The sequence below is a fragment of the Cydia fagiglandana genome, chromosome 8 (assembly GCF_963556715.1).
Source record: "Cydia fagiglandana chromosome 8, ilCydFagi1.1, whole genome shotgun sequence".
In the NCBI taxonomy this organism is placed as follows: Eukaryota; Metazoa; Arthropoda; class Insecta; order Lepidoptera; family Tortricidae; genus Cydia; species Cydia fagiglandana.
Genome location: NC_085939.1, coordinates 12,154,165 through 12,179,567, shown reverse-complemented (window position 1 = coordinate 12,179,567; position 25,403 = coordinate 12,154,165). Strand labels below are relative to the sequence as shown.

Here is a 25,403-nt window from a genome sequence, read left to right as displayed (position 1 = left end):
TAAGAAATAAAAAATAATACAACAATTTGCGCTTAAACTAAATAAACAGGGGCCTATTTTAGATTTAAGCTATAGTTATTAATTTCGTTTAGTAATACCACTGGATATACCTCGTATGTAAATAAACAATAACTTCTCACGCTTATTAAATTCTCAGATTTTATTGCTTTTAGGTACTGTACAAATGTTGAGTTCAGTTAGCTAAAAATAGGTAAATTTTTAATGCCACCAGCTTTACTGACGACATTGAAAAATTGTCCTACTTTACCAAGTTCTATTTTTAATTTCAACTCAGTGCTTTAAGTGCCTCTACTGAATTTACAATGATTAATAAACAAGCTTTTTACATCCTGAGTAGATCTAGGATATACTCATAGACTCAAAATGGGGGATGTACCGACTAGTCGGGATAGCCGACTAACCGGCCTCATTTGTAGTCGGCGATTTGTCGGCAAAAATGGCCGATTAGTCGGCACTTTATAAGTGACAGAAAAATAGGGCGAAAAGAAATAGACTGCAAATTTTTACCAAAAGCTTTTCCCCTATTTCACCCAAAATCCTATCTAGGGTGCTTACGAAAACTTTTGTTCAAATTATTGACCGTGTGGTTGCTTTCTCATGAATATATATATATATATATATCCGATTGTCCGGTTATCGTATGAAATATACCTAGCCTTAGGATTTTTTATTTTTATTTTGCGTTACTATGATGTGATGAATATTAGCGTGACGAAAGGGGTAAAACAATTGTTTTTAAGTGCATCTGAACCGAACTTAGACGAATCCAAAGACATATATAATTTCGTATAAGATGAATAAAATCTAAGAAAAAACGTGCCCCGGAAATCAAGAAAAAGTCATTCTCGGTTAGATGGCGCACACACCTTTGGCCTATGCTCGGCCAGATGGCGTGACGACCCCGTTTCATATTTAACAATTTTAACACATAGATATCAGGAAATGAACATGGGTAAAAATGATATAAAAATATTAAAATAACTTATCCATATATACAATTTTTTTTGATAATTGTATACGTGTTTATTTTGAGTTTTAGTCCTGTGTCGATAGACGGCAGTAATTTTACGGTGACTACAAAATTTACTATGACAGGACCCCTCTATACTATCTATTCTCTTTGACGAAACTAATGTTCTGGCCGACTAGGCGGAGCTCGGATGGCCGACTAGCCGGATAGTCGGCTAGTAATTGTATGTAAAAAATACGCAAGGAAGTATAACGGGTTAGCACTGATTGACTAGCGCACGTTATCTTTTCGCGGATTAGCAAAGTAATATTTTGGTTTTAATTAATATGGATTTCCGCAAAGTAACGACTTCATCTATTCACCATTTTATTAAGAAGAAGAAGATGTATTCATTGACACAACAGCGAATACAGAACACACAATATTAAAAAAAGAAGTTACTTAAGAATATTAAGACATAATTCCATGTTTTCTGCAGCAACGCTGGTGAATTTCAATCCGAATGTAACTTTGATGGTAACGGCCATCCTAACTTCTCCATTTGGAACTATAGTCCAAGTTTAATGCTTTATTTATATTACGCGTGGGTCATCACTGATAAATGATAATACTCGTCGAGCGATCTCGAAGGGGTCGGTTCTCGGTCATTAAGCTAGCTATAGTTTTCCCTATAGGAATGTGTTAATTATGTAAAGTAAATTGCAGCGACACTCCATATCTGTAAGCAGTAGCTGCTTAGGGCCACTTGCACCATTTAGAGACCCTTTGGAGTTACCATGGTTACAATTTGACACTGGGTTAACGGTTTAACCGGTTATCCCTAGGTTAGTGCGATGGTGCAAGTAGCGCTTAGGCGCAAAACACACAAAAGGATGTGACTCCGCGCTTCGTAGCGCAATGCTTTCGAAACTTTATAAAAAGACTAATTGGTTGCTGGACTATGGTAAATTCGCCCCATAAAACAAATATTTGTCGCAGTCACATTACAGGTGATGTTCGGATAACAACTACAATATTACTGTTGGGACACATTACTTCTTAAAGAAAAAAAAAATCGAATAAAAGTAAACGTCAATACCTAAGTTATTTGTGAAAAAATCAAGGGTAATCCGCCAGCCTCATAACGTTTTCAATAACTTTCTTTTTGCAAGTAGCGCTACGTTAATCGACTTTAATAATATTTAACTTCGAAACCACGAAACAGCAAATACTGGCCGACCGGTGAAAACATGAAAAATCCAGTTAAGATTATTTCATCATGTTGTAAATTCAACAAAGGCCAGTTTGAAACAGAATTAATACATAACGGAATTTAAGCTCAGGTGGAGAGAACAATTAAATTGTGCAGGACGTCCGAGGAAATGTAATAAACGAGTCGCCTCCGCCCAAATATTTAGAGACTTTGTACTGTGGCCACAATCCTGGCGATGGCGTACCTACGCTACGATGTAATGCATACCTAATTACGAAAGTGTCTTACTATTTCAATCAGTCTCGGTACAAAAAGTACTGAGGTTGACTGAAGTAGCATGACATCAAATTCGTAAATTCAACGTTTGTGAACAAAGTCAATTTTAATTCTGCGGTGCAAATTTTTAGAGAAACGGCCACATTTAAATTTCAATAGTACAACAGTTTTACTGATTAGTTTGAAGCAAAATACGAGTACGCACTTGCACTCGAGACTCTCAACGACTAACCCCCTTATTCAAAAACTTTACGGACCTGATTTAGTTAAATTTATCCCTCTCTTATAAATACATAAGTCAAAATGGCAGAAAAAGACAAACTATTAGCTAATTGGGGCTTGTAGTGTGTTTATAAATAAGGAGGTAAATATCGTAGCTCTTTTCCTGGCCCCGTATTCACGCGTAGCTTCGCCTGCTAATTCCATTATCACAGCAATGCCTCCAATTTCACACAATTGTTCTTCGTACCTACCTGCTGGTGTGAAGCTCATATGCACACGTATGTCAAAAAGGTTAGTTATTTTGATATTGCTATTTTATAATTAAAATTCGTGGAGAGATCACGAAATGTAATATGAACATGAAATAGGTACCAACAGATATACTGCGGTATTCGAACTTCAAGATATTCACAAGAGACGACACGTACTAGATCCATTCTAGATACGTTATACATAGTTTAGATATCAACTAGTTCTCTTTTGCAGCGCAATTCGGGCAACCAGTGTCACTTTTACGTTAGATAGAATAAGATATCTATTAGATGTGAATTGGATCTCTAAGTCATATCCTGTGGAAATCGTTCAAGAATATCTCCAGAATCGCGCAAATGTCAAATTTGACAGGTTAGATCTTAAACATATCGTTATCGTATCTTGGTGATGTCTAAAATATATCTAATAGATATCTATTTCAGAATCCGAATCGGGTCCATAGTAGGTAGAAATATAATATGTATTGTAGTGTACAGAGTACATGTACCAACAAGTACTTACGAGTGGAATGAATGCGCAAATGACAACAAACTGACATAAATATGTATATCCAAAATTGTGGAATTTTATTTACCTGCTAAATATTGTGTGTAGATTCTTAGAACGACTCTTCGTGAGAGGTCACGAAAAGTCGTTCTAAGAATCTTCCTTTTCGTTTTCTTTTATGAGAAATCTATACCAATATTTATTTATAGAACCCTTTATTAAATTCAGGCTTCGTCTGGTGGTTTCAAATGCAATGCTTCATCCCAAACAAAGGTGATGATATCGCAACAGGCTTTTTCCTTTTTAAATAATAATTTAAGTAAAATAACCGTGACAAATTGTACCTGGTTCCAATATCTGCATAGCACTAACAGATTCAAAAATAATCGATCCAAAATGTAGAAATACACAATAAAATCAAGTTCTTAAAAGATGACAGGACGCAAGTGCGGCGAAGAAAAACTCTTTCGTTTAAGACACTTTTTGTATAAGATTTGTTCGTATAGTTTGAATGAACGGAATCCTTTTGGCGTGCCATGATGTACAGTCCGTTTTTTTTAGCATTAGAAAGAACTTCGCAGCAGTAAGTTTATGGTTCCAAATCCGGCACACTTTGCAGTAATAATTTGAAGTTAATTATATGTATTGACCATCCTACATTAGATAATTCAATAATTATTAACAATTAAAGAGCCTGATAAAAACTGCACGCTTGCTTCTGTGGAGTTCTTTCTAATGCTAATAAAAACGAACTGTATAGTTGGTCAGTTTCTCATGTACCTTAATCTAAGTCTAACCGTTTATGTGATATGTCCATACCTTGCGAAAGCGTTGTGGCTCATTGTTGAACGTGTTATTTTAAATGATAACATGACTAACAAAATACTGTGTTCTTATTATAGCTCGGCTCTACTCCCACTTTAAAATTTACGCTACTACGAGTTAATTTATTCAATAAAATAAACCACAGAAAAATGTTTCACAAAAACAATAAAAGCGGAAAGGAAAGCCTATAAATTATTTTTCTAACCTAATATCAAATCCCGTTGCTTGGTCTCTAAGGACGCAAAAGTTAATTCATCTTCAGATTTTGTTGCAAGTGAAATTTTACCTCATCTCTTTGATAATATGATACAAAAATAAGAGTGCTTTAGATAAACGTTTCAGTACTGGCGAGACGTTGTGGATCTGAATGAAGAAGCGCGGAAAATAATGTTTCTTAAATATTGGTAGGATTAATTTTAGTTACAACGTATTTTTTCCCGTGGGTTTTCTTAAGGAAAGCCACATTAACTCATCAATTATAAAAAATAACTACAATACCTCTATTAAGGTTTTCATTTTAATTATAGGTACTTTCATTTTAATCATACTGACATGTATTTACATATGTCAGTATGATTTAGGTTAAATTAATTTGGTTAATATCTACCGGCACGATTCGGGAAATGAATTAGAGATTCACTAAATATGAAACAGTAAAGATATGTGACGTTCCACGGAAAAATGTACCGGCGGCTGGCGCTTACGCTATTATTAACGCCGCTCCAATATTCAGCCGGGACAATGGCACCTTTTACCATGGAACGTCACATATCTTTACTATTTCATATTTAGTGAATCTCTAATTCATTTCCCGAATCGCGCCGTACGTCGCCAAAAATACCTTCTTTGTTACTTAGTCTTTACCTACCTTTAGACTCTTTAGAGCTGTGCTATAGGCGCCCACGTTGTAAGGCAAACGTACTATAGTAGACGCAAACCAAACTGTGGTGTGGTGTGTTATAGTGGCACTAGTGCTCGACATGCTAATGCCCAATAGATGCCAGCTTGCTGTCACCTCTATTACAATGACTCAAACTTCAAGTTAACATGTCCTGGGACCGCGTCAAGCACCAGTACGTTTACCTTATGTACAGGCAGGCGCAGCAAACACATAACAAAACGATATTATGCTCCGCTCCCATAATATAATTCAATTCAGACGTCAATATTGGCACTTACTCGTGCCGGTAAATATCGAACAAAATTTCTAGAAATTTAGCACATTAAATTGCATCTCAAGAAAGTACCGGGAAATCAATTTCGCCGTCGTACTTGTCGAGTATCTCGGGAGACCAATCGAGAAGTTTTAGATGTAAGTCGGCTGCATGCCCTGTGTGACTGTTAGGGTTCAAATATATACCTAACAATATTACCAATATTTGCCTATATTTGCAAACTTTAGCTGCTTCTATTCCACAATAATAAAAGTAACGAGAAACGGTAACGATATATGGTACGAGAAATGTTTAATTATATTACTTGTTTATAAATTTTATTTCACAGACTTACCAACTTGTAACATAATTGTGACCGGAAGTGTGTACGTGTATTAGTACTTTCTAAACCATGATTTGATCTTCAACCGAACTATTTTAAATAGGGTCATTAATCAAATCAATCATCATCCATTTAGAGTTTCAGAATGCAACCACTACAACTCTGTTCAATATAAATTATATGACAGATATTTTAACTAAAATAATACAAGGTTTAAATTACTTACATTACTTTCTTAAGTATGTATAGATTATGAATATTATGTTTATTCATAAAAGTGCTATATTACAGAGTGCCTATTAAATGTAAATTAGTTTGTTTACTCCAATAAAACTTTTATTGGTCCAGACTATTATATTTACTTAATAACCTACTCTGCATAGATGACGTCAATTTTAGTTACTTTTCTAACAAGAGCGATACTCAAAAAGGGCGTATAAACTGCACAATATGCTAACTTCATTTGACAATAATGAAAATTAAAACAACGGAACCCCTTGTGACGTGAACTCAACATACTTTTTTAATATTTTCCGAGGTCGGGACAACTCGCGATAGGGAGCACAGCGAAGACGCTCGGTAATCAGGAAAATTATTTACCCATGTCTGCGAGCCTCGTTTGAAATACGCAGGGTTGGAAAAACGTAGTAGTAGTAGTACTAATATGAATACTGATATATATTTTTATTATCTGTATCGTAATGTATCAATCGTCTTTAGAATTTATCAGAGCGCGGCGTAACAAATAATTTTGTAACGAGATGTTTTTTCAACCCTGAGCCATTTGTGAAGTGAATAATTATATACCTAGGTACCTACTGAGCATACTGTTGGTCACACGGGACCCAAACTCTCGTCTCACGACTCGTCATAGTACAGAAATCGTTTGAATGTCTCTGTGCCCATCTGTCGCCGCGGGGTGAACCATTCGGGCGGGGTGAACTTCTATGATTAAACCAACATTCTACCTTACAACCCATAACAGCTTACTACATTTAAAAACTTACTTAATTTTTTGCTGTCTTCTCACATAATAAATTCCAAATTCAAAAAGGTTCTTCCAATGTCCTTGACTGTCAGCCCTGCTACGTTTTGCACGCGAAATGAAGAGCTGAGAAGAGGGAGTGCGCTTGGCGCTTTGTAAATACTCACCGCTATGCCAACCTACGTACTCGAGTACTCGAATGGACGTATTTGTACACGAAAATTGAGTTACTTACGATCTTTATTCTGCTTGGCGTGAGAATGGTCTCTGTCGGATTACTTTTAAGTGAGAGTGCATCGCGAGCTATTGAAATGAAACCGACACGATACAAAGAGTAAGTAATAGGTGCTAAGTATAATCATAGGTATTTATTATTATTTTGGCTTGATTAAATCAAAATTAGTATTTATTTGTAATTAACGATTTTGTGTTGTTTTTCTCGTGGTTAGTAGTTAATATTAGGTATTTTAACAGTTTTTAATATAGCTGATAGTTAAATCAGCCAAAGCCAACCAGTTAAAGCAGTGTTAGTAGGTAGATCCTTTTATGAGCATCATCGCGGTGATATGATGTTGTTGTAAAAATTAAGTATTTGTAAAATAACGTAAGAAAGAGATGTTTATGACACGAGTGTTTTATTCGAAGTAAGGTAACTAAGCAATTTTAAAATATATCAAAAATAGAAAATAGAAGACTTAACGTTTGTCTACACAAAGAAGGTTACAAACTACAACAGATGTGAAAAATGCTATTTTATCGAAAGAAGTGAATCGCGGCTAGCTATGATCTGAGTGAGGTAGGTAATAAATACGTAGGTCATAACAATTTTTATATTTCGCCGAAAAGTATGACAAGTTAAGAAAATCATCCTGTAATGTAGTCGTATGTCGTGTGTTGTTTGTAAGTACTTACTAACGCTATTTGCCTTATTCGACATGTATAATATTATATTTTATGAATAAATAATGAATGAATGAATGAATAGGGATCTACGGATTCGAAATAAATACTAAATTGAAATTGAATTGTAAACATTCGTAATCTTACCAAACCGAAATAACACAAAATCACCTATAACTATTTAGAAAATGGATCTAAAATATAATGTAGAGTTGTAGACGAACTTCAAATATTTTCTTTTCCTTAAAGTCCTTTCGCTCCTAGGTAGGTATCTACAATTTACTTCTCATTGATTCTTGTTGTTTTTTTTTAAATGAATCATTGACGGTTCTATAACGTAATAATGGCTTATACCTACGTCATTTTTAAGGCTACGTAATAACAACAATCATAAGTAATTCATAGGCAAAGGGTTAGGTAATACATATGTGGGTAGGGTAGAAAAGTGGTTTCAATCGATGTGTGGAAGGGCGGCACCGTCGTCGAACCCGAGCCACCTGGCGGTGGACTTAAAACGGTGGTTGATATTTGATTGCACTATTTGCACTAGTAAGATTGTGCAATGCCCCGAACACCTTATTACCCGGTGCGGTGTCGCGGCGTAAATGTTTTTAAAGCTCAAACGCCTGGGATGCTCCCCACGAATGCTGAAATTTATGCCGTTGCAACCGTAGGATTTACGAGAACGCCTCGTGCGTGGGGATTTTCTAAAACGTCGTACATCTTCCTTATTTATGTGTACAGCTTATATCGGCCGCATCCATTTCCTATATAGTTTGAATCCGTTTATCGGATTTCGAACACGTTCCGGTCGAACCAGTATCGATGGACTTGATTTATATACGTGAACCCACATAAAACTACAAGGAAGGAATTGTTGATGATCCCAAAAATTAGAGCTGGTAGTCAGTGGCTATCTGGCAGTCAATGATCCGAAAACATAAAATGTACGTAACCTACTCTAGGGTGATGGCTATATGTAGTTATTAGCCTCTCCTTGGTAATTGGGCACTCCATAGTAAACCAGAAAAAAACAAGGCAGTAGAAGTTTTGTTAAGAGCAGCAAATACTATGGAGGAGCCACTATATGTTTGGAGCAAAATCAACTAAGTATTACTTTAAAACAGTTCCGACTATTACTTACGTGTGTACCTACATATTAATTCAAAGCTGACTCAGATCTCTATCGTGAGTCATTTTACTAGTTAATCACTACAAGTATTCAATTAATTATCTGAGGATAACACTAGTTAAGTAGGGGTAAACTCAGTGGGTACATCTTGCTTGCACCCTTTTGTTTATTTAAGGTACTTAATTCAAATATGTATCTTTATTTAAATACAATTTGAATACCTACGTTTCCAGTGCAGCATACACAATTCACCTGACTTATAATGAGCAAGGGTACTAATAAAGTAAGGTGTGGCAATTCGTTATACCTTATCTTTTCGTATTTTTTATCAGAGCAAACACAGATAACCTACCTAATGTAGCGCGTTATCTCGTAGATAACAAAATAGCTAGCCAGTTACAATACGATCGAGTTTGCGAATGGACAAAGTTATTGTTAAGAAATTTTAAAAAGTGTGGTGAATTAGTACAATGGCGGTTGGACAAGGTGAAGGCAAAGGCCCGGGAGTCGGCAAATTGGAGTCACAGATCTACTGCATCAAATATACACTCTTCTGCTTCAATGTCGTACTATGGGTATGTGTCATGCATCCTGTTGACCTCATGCTTCTTTTGTTTCAAGTGTTCACTTCCAATTAAGTATACGATTGCGCATTAAACTCAATCGTAGTCGGGTAGTACTAGGGTTTCTGCTCGAGAATTCCCGAGGCGAGAAATCTCGAGAAATTTGTCCTAAGTCGAGACGGGAAAAATATATTCAATGCCTCGAGAACTCGAGAAATAAATCTCTAGTGATAAGTAAAATAAAACACGCGTATAACATATGACGTGTCTATAATGTATTTCTTTAGGTAGTTAAATAAATATGAACAATGTTTTTCTTACATTTTCAGGTAGGGTAGGAACCTACTTAAAACATTTATTACCATCCAAATAAAAAACTACCGTGATCCGTCCCCTGTCGTTCTAGCTTTAACCGATTTTCATGTTTTGAAACTTTTGAACTACATATTCATGACATTCATGTAGTGTCTTTTTTATTGAAAAATGCTTTAAAAAAATTGTCGCTTTAAAAGTCAATAAATTTGACTTGAATATTGCTGCCTGATAAAATACCATATTGTGGTTTGTTTACATTTTGTTGAATACTTAAAGAAATACACTATAGCATAACACATCGCCGGTGCGCACGCGTACACCTATAGTTCTTTTTGTTGTTGTATTTTTGATTATTAAGTGCAATTTATGGTGACTAAAAATGTACCATATGTTTGATTATTGATCTCACCTACGATTTGTAAAAAAGCAAAAAAATCAAATAACATGGTGTTTTTTGGAGCTTTCAAAATTTCTCGAGATACTCGAGAAACTCGAGAAATCTTGGTCGAGAATTCCCGTGCCTCGAGAAATTAAAAAGGTCGAGAAACCAGAAACCCTAGGTAGTACATAATCCAGTATCTGATTGACAAGCATTCAAAATTATCTTGAAATTTACTTAAAAATTTCATTCAACCCAATCTATTTTATAGATATTAAACAAAACACTAGCTAGTGGTAGTACAAGGCTTTTTAGATCAGATACTATAACCAGTAGACTGAACTAGCCTATTAATTCTTAAGGTTTCTGTCTGTTTCTTAATAACTTTATAATCTTTTGTAGTTTTATAAGGTAATTTTTAGGTTTCTACAGAGCTTCTGTTTCATGGTGATTTTGATTAGTACGATATTAAAGCTACTATTGTCTTTACTACAACCTATACTACGTTTCATTTTAAAAGTATTATATAGCTTCAATTCAACAACAATGAAATAAAACATGTAACCAAAGAATTCTCGAGGAACCACAAAACATAAAACAAATATCGCGAAAAACTTCATTGCAAACCGAATAGTAAATGCTTGGAACAAATTACCCTCAGAAGTTGTGAACTCTACAAGTGTGAATCAATTTAAAAATAGACTCGATAAACTATCTAAACAGTGAAATCGTGCTAAGTGAACTAGGATTTAGACGCACCAGCATCAGCTGCCTGTCTAAAACGAAATAATAAATAATAAATAAATTGATTGTCGATCGAGGAATTGTGAAATTTCTCAGTATCTGGTTACATCCCATAAAATAATAATTATAATATAAGCCCGCAAGCTTAAAGCGATACTGAAATTAATATTAACAGCTCGAGTTGATATCATATTCCAATTAACTAAAAAAAAAAATTGCTGCGGTCTTGACGCCGGCGCTGTCACTATCAACTGCAGTTATGCCGCCACATTAAAGGATGATTCACGTTAGACCGGGCCGTGTCCGGGCCGAAGCTTCCGGCGCTTACTTTTCTATGACATGACAGGCGATCGGAACCACCGGGTCGGACACGGCCCCGTCTAACGTGAGTCATCCTTAATGCAGCTGCAGTTGACATCCGAATGTCATCTTAATGATTTATTTTTACAGGTAGGAAAATAATATGAATATCAACACGAGCTGTTTATTTAAGTATCTCCGTGTAATGTTATCTAGCGATAAGCCCATTGTCCCCTTTCCGAGTACCGTACTGTCATAGCTGATTCATACGTTATCCTAGGAATTTAAGAACATTGTATAGTATCCAAAGATAGTATCCGTTGTATATTTTTAAATCCGTATTTTTCTTTTCACGTATACTTAGTAGATATTTTACTTTCTGAAATTCAAGCGCATTGTAATATGCCTACTTGAATAAACTATTTTTTTATCTTTTATCTTTTTTATCTTTTATCAAGTGTGTGGTAAGTTTATTTTATTTCGCTAGGAACCCGGATCACAAGCAAATAGAGTTAGACCAAGATAAGTCTGCAACGATTTTGATAGCAAAGGCAGTGTTATTTATTTTTAAAGTCAAACATTTATGAAATTACGATTTATTTATAAGCAGTTTTAAAAATATATATTTGAAGATCAGATATTTCCCGCCAGACATTGTCTGTGGAAATATAGTATTTACAAATATGTGGTAGTAGGCCATCGGCCACCTCTTTGTTTCATATGTGTTTATTGCAAAACTTATCTAGATTTAGACCAAGAAAATTCTGCAGCGATTTTGATAGCCCACGCAGTGCAATTGTTAATTATACGTCATAATTTCATAGAAGTTTGACGTTTAAAATAACACTTGCACTGCGTGGGCTATCAAAATTGCTGCATACTTTTCTTGGTCTAACTCTAGTGACCTATGTATAGAGAAGCAATAAAATAACTACTTATAGATAGTTTGCAGACACAATTTTCCAATCTAGACCAGATTTAGCCCTGTCTGCAATGTTACTAATAAAGTGTTCGCTATTTACAATATCTACATACGCCGGCGCCGGCCGTATTACCTTTGGACTATTATTACATTATTATCTTTGGACGATTCTCCTGTAAAATTGTAATTGCATTGCACTTGCTTCAGAAGGTATACTGGAGGTATCGACATAATCAGCTCCATCGATGTCACTACTCAAAAAACACTAATATTTTAATCCTACACAATTATCGTTACAAGCTAAGCCAAATACAATATTGTACCAGTGTAGCAACTATATGAAACATATAAACAAACAAGTACCTATATCTAACAAATGAAACATTTTTAACTACTACCTTCATTATGGTCGGAAAAAGCCCAACAACGGGAGTTTTGGAAAACAAGGGGAGAGGCTTTTGTCCAGCAGTGGGCCTAGTGTCCCGTGCTAGTCAAGGGCTAATATAAGAAAAAAAATTACCTATTTAGTAGATGTGACGAAGAGTTATCGTACTTATCGTACACGAGATTACGGCTATAGGGCCTCATTACATATATATGAGGCTATTTATTATGCGTGACTATGAGGTTATGGGTGCGCATGGCGCGCGTCATGTTATATTAGAGTTCCTTCGTCCTATAAGAAAGAGCGGTTTATTCTTCGATCCTGACATCAATTGAAGTGATTTTGTAGGTACATACATAACAGTAGTCTTTGTCAATAGCAATTGTTAGCTGAACCCTTGACTGTTACTTTTGAATAAATTTTCTATCTTGGCGTAAATCCAAAACTCAATTATCGAAACCGACTCCGCTGTAACTCCGACAATTATTCTCATTTGCACTGGAACACCTTAACGAACGCTCAGGTGCGGTCTGAACGACACTCGGAGCTACGTTTTTGGCGTTGTATCGTCTCTCCAATTTACGAGCTATTAGGCGTGGTTGTTTACGTTGCTTAATGAGGAGTTAAATTTGTTCTGCGCTGCATCTCGGACTAGTGATGAGAGTCTTTTAACGCTTATAAATATGACTTGACTACATTTAAGACATTTTATTAGATATATCACACACCTACACATCATGCACACACACCTACTACACACACACCACCACACCTACATACCTACACACCTACACCTATACACACACCTACACTGCACCTACTTAATCTTTCTGGTTTGACCCATTGGTTGACTGGTAGAGAATGCCTTCAGGCATTAAGTCCGCCATTTGTACCTTCATGTATTGTGCAATAAAGATTAAAATAAATAAATAAATAAATGTCAGTGTCAAATGTGACGTTTCTTCAAACAAAAATGTCACTTTTGACACTAACACATCTAATTCATATCGATTCTAGATAGGGTTTGCACGACGGATCCGAAATGTATGGGAAGATCCGTGGATCCGGATCTAGATCCAGATAATTTCATACATTTTGGATCCGGATTGCAAACCCTAATTCTAGATCTATTAATTGACGTATCTTAAAGTTCGAATCGGGCAGTAACTTTACTAAGCTGCCATGAAAAACGTGACTTAACGACCAATAAACTTACTTTTGTCTCTATAGTCCTACCTAGATTTTTTTTTAAGCCCTGTTTCCCTCCTATAATAAAAATATTAGTAGGGAAGAATGTTGTTGATAATAGTTTTATCTTGTCTTAAATTTTAATGTCCTTGTATTTTACCCATTTCGAAAACATTTCCGATTTTCCCTGAAAGGTTAATATGAAGGGACATTTGTGATAAAATCAACCGGCATTTAAGGGCACGTGCCTATGCTCCCAATCTGATTTTGATGATTACGATGAGCTGTTTGTTTTATGTCACTGTATTTACTTAATAACCGCAACGTAGCCAAGTTGCGGGCCAGCCCGGAGATTTACCGGCCGCCACGTGCCGCTAATGTGCGCTGTTTGCTGCTAACTTCCCTCTTGGTAACTAATAACTAAGCTTACAAGTTTTGTGATGACCGGGCTCTCATCATGCGACTTATTATTAGGACAGGCATGTAACATGTATCGTTTTCAAATTCTAAGTGGATGTTGAAAGACCTACAATTTAATATATTAGAAATACTTAAAATATAACTAAGAAGCGCTGGTGGCCTAGCAGGTCGCAGGTTCAAACCCCTGCTCGTACCAATGAGTTTTTCCGAACTTCTGTACGACATATCATTTGATATTTACGAGTCGTTTTTCAGTGAAGGAAAACATCGTGAGGAAACCGGACTAATCCCAACAAGACCTAGTTTCCCCTCTGGGATGAAAGGTCAGATGGTAGTTTCTTTCGGAAAAATAATGCCTACGCCAACTCTCGGGATTAGTTGCCAAGCGGACCCTAGGCTCCCATGATCCGTATGCCATAGAAGATGACCGAAAACATAACTAAGGATTGCTATTGAAGCTGACACATGAGATTTAGTTAACCACGCTTTCTCCTTAATAAACATTTTAATCAATCGCGTCTCCATTTTTGCTAAACCGGCATGGACAAGCATTTATACGTCTTGAATATAAATAGCGTCAAAATAAAAGAGGTACTCAGCAATGAAAATAATATGCTGAACTCTCGAATCCCAGTTTATTCGCTGACTCTGAGCTCTCGGCGGTGGCGTCTCATTCCATTTGCGAAATTTATTTTTCCGCAATCTTCCCCGTAAACGCTGTTACGTTAAGTCGAGGGGCAGACCCGTAAAGAAGTCAGTTTTACCTATATGATTGCAATTTATATGAAATTGCCTTCTCACGGATTTATTTTCTATTTCGGATCCGGAATCGCGGTGATTTAGCATTCGCGTGAATCTGGAAGCCGATTGTCTTAACGCACCACGCTATTCGTGTTAAGGGAATTGTTTTAGGACTTAAAATGTAGGAACGAATCCGTTTGTCCCGAATTTACGTGGAATAGATAAAACCTACTATATAAGATATTCAAATCCCTTAAGTGCACGTTGTGGTTGAATTGCGGGAAAAACTCCCATTTTGAAACGTTGTAAAACTCTTTATTATTCCAGCTTCGCAGGTGTCTCGGAGGAGATACAGCGGGAAACGGGACTGACGGCTGTTGCCGAGAAACCGGGCCACTGCGACAGAAATAATAGTTTTTGCCACTCTAAATGTTTCAATTGAATGTGGCTAAAGAGCGAAAACTAAGTGTAATATTTTCTGTAAGAAAAGCACATAAGTACCTTTATTTATAAAATCCTTAATAGCGAAGCTTTTTATGCTGTGCAGGTAAGCTTGCGCTCTCACATTGTCGGGGTGCTTATCATCACACCTACTCAGTATATTTGGTACATTGTAATCATATTATTATGTCATATTCGTAGCTCCCTTAGAGCGTCTCTTGCATGGCAAACGACCGCGGTGGGAGTTTTTACGATGCTATAAATTTTTGAACATCCCAAAAAAAGTAAATAAAAGTCTTCCTTTTGGCTCCGAAAAGGAGCAAACGTAGTTACACCGAGGCGCCCAGACGCGATTCTAAATGTGTTTTTATGATAGATATATCTATATATTTATACGACGTTTACGCTCTCATTCTTATCAAATGCATTAATTTCGTCTGGTGTAGGTATATTCTGCATTGGCTCTTTGCCCCCCATTTTCACAGCGTATATCGGGGTGTGTACTGTTTAGTCAAGCATTAATGTCGAACACGGCACGGTAGCCCGAGCATTATATGATTTTTCCACAAACTGTGCAAACGTACAAGTCAACTTTCCGCATCATTTGGCGAGCACTAATGGATTGCGAACAGCGTTGTTGCCTCGCTTTTGTACACAAAGTATAACAAAACGTAATAAAACGTAGATATCAAGCCTCTGTTAATGTCAAAAACCTTTGATTAAATTATCAATGAGCATTATTGCTACTATAGTAAAATAAATCAGTAGCAGCAATATCTCCATCATTTCACGGTTATTTTGTTTGTATCGCCTAACTTTCGGAAGGCTCAGTTGAAATCGTTAGAACACAGATTTATGATTAAATTACTAACTTGGAAAGACGTCTCATCAGAGTTTCTGGAGCACAAATAATAAGCGAAACACAAAATAATATACAGACTTGAGACGAGAGAAACAAGATAAGACCATTGAAGAAGTGTGAATAAATACCTCGCATACTTCGCATAATTAATTAAAAATTCCTGTGCGATATTCCATTTTAATATTTAAATGTAGGTACATTACCTAAAACAAATTGCGAAGATATTAAAAAATAAGTAGGTGAGCAATAAGTTTTTATCTCTCTTGATTAGGGAGTTCACAGTGGAAAAATGATTTTACTACCTTTGGGTGGAAGGTAATAAGATTTAAAGTAGGTAACTTTTTTTTTATTGAAACTCAATATATACTTCTACCTCAAGGAATTTGCTTCTATATATTTTTTACTACGCCATTTAACATTCATGTATAGTGTAGGTCCCAAATGAAAAAAAAATACGACGAACAATAATTATAATTAAACACAAAAAACAGTTTTAAATATTTACTTGTTTTTAATCAGTTATGTATTTATTCTTTGTATGGAATTCATATTATTTCCACGTTGACTGTATACTACAATAAACCGAAATATATTTAAAATTAAAAAGTAAAACACTGCGCGGTTGATTTTAATTATAAAATATTTTGCGTACTTAAATATTAATTTATTCGTAATAAAAACGAGTGTTTATTTTTACCCTATCTTCACTGTCACCTTTAAACCTTGTCGGCAAACAATCTACTGAATATTACGCTTTGCCTCAACGTGGAAAAAAACAATAGAATTACGATTTTATTATTTACGACATGGCTCACAAATTACATGTAAAAGTTGAGTTTATCCATGCGACAACCAGTAACTCTTGCGCGAGATACATCAAGACAAATTTGTTTATGACTTTGTTGTTACCAATTTACCTATTTGCTCAAGTTGAGTGCGTCCCTCGAGTCGGGGAAAACAAAGGTCTGTTACGAAGAGGGAACTGACACGGGGTTAAATATTGTGAAACTTGCCAATGTTAGATGTCGTCTCGTTTGTCAATTTATACAGCTAGGATATTTCTGACAATGCTAAAGTGGCATAAGAACCAACTATTGTCAGAGTTTGAATATAAATACTTATGTCATAGTTAAACTAATAAATATAAACATTTGTCTTTTTTAAGGGTTCAAATTGAAAATAGCATATGTCCGCAAACGGGTAATTGCCCTTGTAAATAAAGAAATATCGTGTCAGTGTCACACATTGATATTTCCTAAAAAAAATATTTCAGAATTTAACAACAAAAGTAGTGGCACAAACTTTCCACTGAAATTATAGGTACGATAGGCCTTAATATACAGACAAGACGTAAAGACGGACGAACAGACAGGCGCGGTGAATCTATATACATACTATGTAATAGGAATGAAGGTAAAAAAAATCTTTATTGCACCACATAATTAAGAAAGCAAAATCAGAAACAAGGAATGCTGTTCAGCAACTAACCAAAGTCAAACCAATTTGTGTCAGATCAATTCGTGTCATACCAATTTGCTTTTTCAGAACGGGTTTTCCTGTATCCGTAGGTGTAAACGCAACAAAATAATCCGAAGGCAGCTCATTCCACTTTTATCTCCGACGATGTATCAGGGAGGCAAAAACAAGACTATTATAAGGGTCCCAAGGATGACTGGATCTGTTGCCGCCGAATAAAAGTCGCCGCACTCACGGCATTAATGAGATTATAAAACTTTTAGCCCCCGACATCACTATTGTTCGTGTTTTATCTTGGCTTTAGTTTTATTGCTTTTAGGGTCCCTCGTTTACTGTGCGTTTTACTATAGGTAGACTAAGAGCTTACCCCGGAAAATGATTATGATAACCAGAGACTGAAGTGTTAACCCACGGACAAAGTCATTGTTGAGTTTTGCGGGGCTACGACTATGACGGGGGTATTTTATTAATAAAAAAGAGAGCAACAAAATTACTCCAATTAGTTTTCTATACTATCCTAAATATTAGATCCGGGTGTCTGGTAGCTGTTTATCGGTGGAGGTCAGAGTGAAAGGCCAGCAATTTCATTCAGTTGGAAATGCATGAAAAGCGCCAAACATGTCTCATTTATAGACGGTAGGGCGTGTCGGGTGGCGGTTCCTATATATAAATGTTAGAATAAGTCACATTGTGCATACATTAGGCGAAGAATATAAATAACGTTAGATGTCCTTGCCTGGCCTTTGTTTCCCCCAACAGAAAAGCATGAAAATGTTATTCTCAAAACGCTCTCAGAACTCTATTACATACATCTGCATCCTTGATGTGGCCTGTATTCTTTGACCTCCACCGATAAACAGTTGCCAGATCCAGTATAACAAACTAACTGTAGGGACAGTTTCTTGCTCTCATTGTCTTACCATTTTCCGGGGCTAGCTCTCCGTCTATACTGGCTATAAATACGTGCATTGCGTTGTTGTGCTCGCCAAAATTGATTTTCACTCGAGCAATGTTTTGTTATTGGTAGTTGACGCTGCGTTTTATTACTACAGTGTATGAGCGCTAAAATAACCTTTTGTAGCTATTTTTTAATAAACTTCTACTTTGCACTCGATTTTATGGGTACGGGTATTAAACTCACAATGAAAACCGCTGACTTTGTATGAAATGAGTAATGACATAAACTCACTAAGAAATAAGATGAAAGCATATCATATACTTTTATTAAAATTGAATTGGCCTCTGTTTTAGTTGCTTTTGAGTGTATTACTATTCATGTTAAAATTATTCTACTTTTCAGTTGTTCGGCATTTCAATATTCGCACTATGCCTGTGGATCTGCATAGAACCTGGCTTTAACGAATGGATGCGAGTTTTGGAGCTTCAGAAATACTTCATTGGGATCTATATAATCTTGATTGGCTCGCTGGCTATCATGGTAGTTGCGTTCCTGGGATGCGGAGCGGCGCTTATGGAAAACATCTTGTTACTTTATGCGGTAAGTATTATAACAATAGTAGGTAAGTACATTACTATTAAGTCCGGAAATAGGGACTTACTAAGAAGGACCGAGGCCGAGCGAAGCCGAGGAAAGGCCGGTAATTCCTTTCGTGGTCGAACGTATAGTGCTTTTATCAAAATATGCGTGGAAATACGACACAAAAACCAATAACAACCTAATATTCAATGTACGGCGTGGGGTTTGAGGCGCGCTCACGGTCGCATACTTAGGACGGTAGGTAATAGGTACATATTTGCATTATTCATGGATATGAAGATTTTGAAGATTCTTACACCAATCGATTTATCTTCATTTTCCGAGTGTCACTAAAGACATGACAGTACAATCATACTTAGGTACTTTACTTTTTGGTACAATCTAAATAAGATAGCGACTATTAGATGACATACTGTAAAAATGAACAAAAATAAAATCGATGTAAGGTACAGGGGGGCAATTTAGACTTTGGGATAATTTAAACTAATCGAGATATCTTTCATGTTTTACATTATTAACTAGAGTGCCAAATATGTCCAGATAGCGAAAAAGATGTGTTTCTCGGTATCTGGACATATATGGCACAATTTGAGTGTTGTGTGTGACGCTAGTTAATTATGTAAAACTTGGATGATATTTCGATGAATTTAAATTACCCCGCAGTCTAAATTGCCTCTTTGCACCTTACTAGTTATGTCGAGTGGGGTATCATTTTATAGGGATTTCAAAATCATCTTTAGTTTTTTTGGTCATTTTTAATTTTGACTAACCATTAACAATCTAAATATAACGTCTAAGTAAACTTACAGTTCGTTGTCGGTTTTTCTTTAGTTATACTTGCTACTGATGTTTCTAGCGTGGCAGGCGAGGAATTTTTCGAATTTTGACGAACAAGCTACATACAACCTTACTGGACATGGACCTAAATAATCTTCACAACATCATTTTAAATAATATGTTATAGTCGCACCAATAAAAGTCTGCAGCGGATTTGATAGCCCACGCAGTGTAAGTGTTATTTATACGTCATAATTTCATAGAAGTTTGACGTTTAAAATGACACTTGCACTGCGTGGGCTATCAAAATCGCTGCAGACTTTTTACGGTCTAACTATATGATTTAAAACACACTCCTTTTTTCATTCAGTACATAGGATCACAAATCGGCGCATTCGTGTTCGGGCTGATCGGATCGTGCGTGGTGCTAGACTACTCCACATACGACTCTAGCATCCAGCCCCTCATCAATGACGTCATCGTGCGTCTCATGAACAACCCCCAGCACGAGGGCAGCAGGGAGATTCTGAGGATGGTGCAAGAAGGGGTAATAATCACGTCATCAGCCTGTGGGCATCATTGTACAAGTTAAGCGCGACCTAAGTCGTATTTCAGTAACGTCTAACCTTTACATTCCTGACAAAATGTATGGGATTTAACATTGACCGTCAGTTTTGTAACGATTGCTAACCGGCCGTGAAAGGTGTTTAATTAAGTGAAAATGCCCGTATACAAGTTATATTTAGGGTTCCGTACCCGAAGGGTAAAAACGGGACCCCATTACTAAGACTCCTCTGTCCTTCCGTCTGTCCATCTGTCTGTCACCAGTCTCTCAATTAACCATGATAGCTAATAGACAGTTGAAATTTTCACAGATGATGTATTTCTGTTGCCCCTGTAACAATGAATACTAAAAAACAGAATAAAATAAATACCGAAGCGGGGCTCCCGTACAACAAACATAAATTTTTGCCGTTTTTTGCGTAATGGCACGGAACCCTTCGTGCGCGAGTTCGCGCTTGGCTGGTTTTTTTTTACTTTTATTATGGGACCCACCGCATAATCGCAAAAATCCGCCATTGGCAAAATCATTCAATTGTATAGCGTAATCTTAGTAGGGGACGAATCGATACCTATTATTATTGTTTCCCTTACGTGTAGGATAGGTGTTTACAATCACAGTAGGTAGCTAGGATACAGAGGGCCTACCGCGAACCACGTTCGACGTGTTGCCTCTCTATCACACTTGTAAATTCGTACTTAAGTGTGGAAGGAAGGCAACACATCGAACGTGGTTCACGGTAGGCCCTCAGATTCTATACCTACTTGCAAAGCACAATGGGAATCAGATTATACCGATTATCGCACAATGGGAGTCAGAGTACACTCGTTATACTGGGTGTGACCTGTAACATGAGCAAATAATTAAAACATATATTGTAGTCCTCAAACGGTGACACTTTTGTTCAACAACTTTTAAAAATTATAAAGTATTAACACATTCACTGCCCCCGAAGCACATGTGCGTCCACCGTCATACAAGTTTATTTCTAGGCCACGCCCCCTGGCAGTGAATACGTTAAGACTCCATATTTTTCATACAAAATAAATATTATCTTCAATGGACGCCATCGCCACGCCATATCACTGTGATTGACGTTGCTTGTCAAGCCTTAAACATAACAAAATTCGCAATAAATTGCGTCTTTGAATAACCTTTAAAGTGTATTAAAAATCAAAGTACAAGTTATTTTCAAAAGTCGCTGTTGATCAGTATGAGGAGTACAGCCTACAGTTAAAATTTTTGCTCATATTACAGGCCACACCCGGTAGAAATTAATATATGTATATTATCCTTGTAAGGCCCAATGTACATTACAATGTACACTCTGTTTCTGTCTAATTCGAACCTTTCAAAACTAGATAAAGTAGCATTTCTTTCATTTCATTGTTTTCTAAAACAAACGAAAGTGATCCCAACGTATTATACAACAAGGGTCAAATTACAATTAGGAAAACTTTGTATGGTGGGCCTTACGAGGTTATTGTTAATGTATTTAACCTGTTCAGTTTTGTTTAACCCAGTTTTGTAGGTACCAATAAAATTTTACGGAGAACATTGCTCACCGCAGCTGCCATAATAGTTTTGTCGTATTGTTTTAGTTTACCATAGCCACAATATTTTCCCTTGAATCGATAACAAGCACCAGAGCGTTTGTTAGCAAATAAAATAGCGTTTATCCATCAGTCAAGAAATCCAACAACGCCGTGATTTTTCCAGTTCCACCAACATTGCCAGTTCTACTGTAAAAAAGCATCACAAAACCGTAACACCTAACGAAGCAAACAGCAAAACACGTTTTCCAAATGACAGACAGGGCGGGAAGTGCATAGAAATCCATGACGTTTGGCATAACCGAATGTTCTCGGGATAAATTTCATTCACATGCGCATACTTCTGGTCCTAGTCTCATTAGTGTTTGACGACTATTGAAGCATTTCACCATTGTTCTCCCATGTTCAACGAGTGTTATGTACTGATACTGATATTATAGTTATGGTATATAGAAGGCTACTCAAACGGTGTATGAAATTGTGTGAAAAATTAACGAATTTATAAAAACATTCAACTACGAGCCCCGATGCATATGTTTTCGTCAGGTGACCCCATTTTTTGAAGTTCTCGCGTTTGTTCAAAAATAATGTTTTTGTTTAAAAAATACTAATATTTAATGCTTATACTAATGTAATTTAATTTTATATGGTAATATTCTGCAATAACTAAATCCAAATACAAGAAATACCGTTTGTACTGAAAGAAAAAAAATAATGATTATTTATTTATTTTTTGACGGGTAGGATTACAACATATGTGAAAAGGGCTATTACCAGGGAAAGCAATAGGGCTCTGCCAATGTACTGAAAATTTTGTTTCGAGCCCATGCATGCAGCAGTGCTGTAAGAGAGGACAATATGATTTGGACAACGTTTTCGAAAACTCCTTTTTTTCAGCAATAAAAGTCTCATGCAATTTTATTATACGATCAAAATAAACTATATTAAACATTGCTATTATGGTTCCCATTACTGGGTCATTATATGTTCATGTGTAAAATTTATTAAAATAAACAAAATTGTTGCGCGGAACTAGACGAAATCATTTGCATCGGGGCTCGTATTATTACTACGTATAGAACCGGCACAGAGAACCAGTTTTTTTGCGCCATGGGTTGTCGGCCGACAACAAACTATGGAAGCGGAGCGTTAAGGTGACAGTCCATTTCCAACGACAGCTGCATTACTGTTCAGCTTCATTACGCGTTCAGTACCGGTAGTGCAGCTGCGGTTAGAAATGGAATGTTACCATTAATCTCGTGACCTAATCGCGTAAGTGCCATGAATTTCACGGGACTTACGACGTTTTGTTTGCGTTGTTGTGATTGTTGTGATTGTGATTGCGATTGTACAGGTTGTGATTGCGACAATTTAATTGAATTAATAGGTAACTACAATTTTACGTTAGCCCCTAACCTAACCTAATTCCTCCTCAATGACCACGACTGCGCTGACAAGAGTATCCAACTAAGAAGAACTGAACAGGCACCTTCTGGGCAAGCTCGCTCCATCGTAGGCCACGTCTACGCCTCGGCTAGTCTGTAGCCATGAGTAAGCTCATTCATAATAAAAAAAAGAAGAAGAAGAAAATAGCTAACTTAAAATACAAACGTTACAGATCGGCTGCTGCGGCTCTGACGGACCAGTGGACTACATAAATATGCGCAAGCCTCTGCCAGCAGAGTGCCGCGACTCGGTCACCGGCAACGCCTATTTCCACGGCTGCGTGGACGAACTCACCTGGTACCTGGAGGGCAAGACTGGCTGGCTGGCCGGCATCGTGCTAGCTTCTTGCATGGTTGCGGTAAGCTATCGGCTTCTCGGGGTTCCCTATCCACTCTCAATATGCTTTATGCAACTGTAGTTGCAAGCTGTCACCCTTATTTTCACATAATAGTAGAGGTCACTGAAAAATATCAATTATGTGAGTGGGTTTGCCAAAGAGGTACAAAAGGAACCCTTAAGGTGCGACTCTGTCCGTCTGTCTATCCGTCCGTCTGTCACATCGTTTAATATATAGAGAACTATTTAAGCTATCGATTTGACATTTGGAATAGTCATGAACAACGCTAGCCGAAACACATCGATAGTATTTTCTTTTTTTTGATGGGTCGGAATTCTATATGCATGGATACAGTCAGCACCAAAAGTAACGGATTTGATAATAGTAAATACTTTGCGTCTAAAGGTGACAGACCATTTCCAACGACAGCTGCACTACTGTTCATTTTACTATGGAAATTGGCAATGACAGCGACGCGTTCAGTACCGGTACGAGTAGTGCAGCTGCAGTTAGAAATGGAATCTTACCATAAAGTATAAAATGTTGTCCACAGGTGAGACTACTTTTGTTTTAAAATCTGAATAACCAAAACCTTATTTGCAGTTTTTAAATTTACCTCGCCTTTAGCACAGAAACACCTTTTTTCCCACAATACATTGTATTACCAAGAATTTATACTTGTTGTTTTAATAATTTCAACCTCTTAGTTTCCAGAATTACATTTTGGGTACCGCTCAAAGCCTTAATTTAAACAGACAAATATTTACTATTGGCAATGGAAGCCGTTAGATCGTAAAAAAAATCAAAAACCAAATGAATTAGATATTGATTTATTATATCTCCTCTTTTTACAGGTAGTGAACGCTGTTATGTCTCTGGTCCTGATTCAAGCAGTGAAAAAGGAAGAAGAGGAAGTATCAGCATATAAGAATTAGTGTGTAATTCAAACATGTAATATCACGCACATGTATCTTTTAAGTGAGTAAGTTGTCATACGTAGATGACGTAAAATTACATGACAACGTAAGGAACAAGCAGAGTAGAGGGCAATATCAACCCCCTTATTCATAAACCTTTACGAAAGTTGACAAGCCGATAATAATCGTTTGTCCCTTTCCGACGTATTGGTATGATGGATAGGGACAAACGACTATTATCGGCTTGTCAACTTTAGTAAACGTTTATGAATAAGGGGGCAAGTGTTTACTCTTATTATAGCTTTATTATATGTTATATTTTCATGAGCATACTCATGCGTTTCACTAGAGCTTAAGAGGGGGCTATTCAATATAGATTCAATGTAAAAATTGTAGTCTTTATATTGAATTTACGTTTTTATTAAGTGAAAATGCTATGAAAAAATTTACTCGGAGACTAGACTATATTTGTGACGGCAGACTTTAAGAAAAACGATAAACGGTTAAAGTTGGCTCGAAAGAAAAAATCAAGAAAACATGTCTATTTTTCATTTATTTTCAATTGTATACCGTAGCCAGTATGATTTTAGTATAAAGTAGCTCATGAAATAGCCGAGGGAAAGTAATATATTTTTAGAGATATTGAGGAAAAACGTCAAATCCCACGCGAACGCGAAATCTTCCGTCGTAAGTTTCGCGCGGCGCGCCTATACTTTGTTTCTTTCTAATTTCCTTTACGCCCCCTCTCAATTATAACAAAGAGAGAATTATGTAATTTTAACAAGTATGCGCCAATAT

The 25,403-nt window shown here is 36.5% G+C and overlaps 1 protein-coding gene across 1 annotated transcript; it reads left to right on the top strand.

Moving 5' to 3' along the window:
* The first annotated feature begins 9,153 nt into the window (after nt 1-9,153).
* LOC134667041 (tetraspanin-2A) lies at nt 9,154-24,649 on the top strand. The gene is made up of 5 exons (XM_063524343.1): nt 9,154-9,354; nt 18,816-19,013; nt 20,161-20,337; nt 23,524-23,709; nt 24,543-24,649. Exons 1-5 carry the CDS (start codon nt 9,250-9,252, stop codon nt 24,621-24,623), a joined length of 747 nt encoding a protein of 248 aa, XP_063380413.1. The 5' UTR covers nt 9,154-9,249; the 3' UTR covers nt 24,624-24,649.
* The last annotated feature ends 754 nt before the right edge of the window (nt 24,650-25,403 follow it).

Excerpts from the sequence above, each read along its gene's own strand:
- LOC134667041 (XM_063524343.1), top strand. The coding sequence starts at position 9,250 with ATGGCGGTTGGACAAGGTGAAGGCAAAGGCCCGGGAGTCGGCAAATTG. Across the intron at positions 9,355-18,815 it reads GCTTCAATGTCGTACTATGG|TTGTTCGGCATTTCAATATT; the intron begins GTATGTGTCATG and ends TCTACTTTTCAG. Across the intron at positions 19,014-20,160 it reads ACATCTTGTTACTTTATGCG|TACATAGGATCACAAATCGG; the intron begins GTAAGTATTATA and ends TTTTTCATTCAG.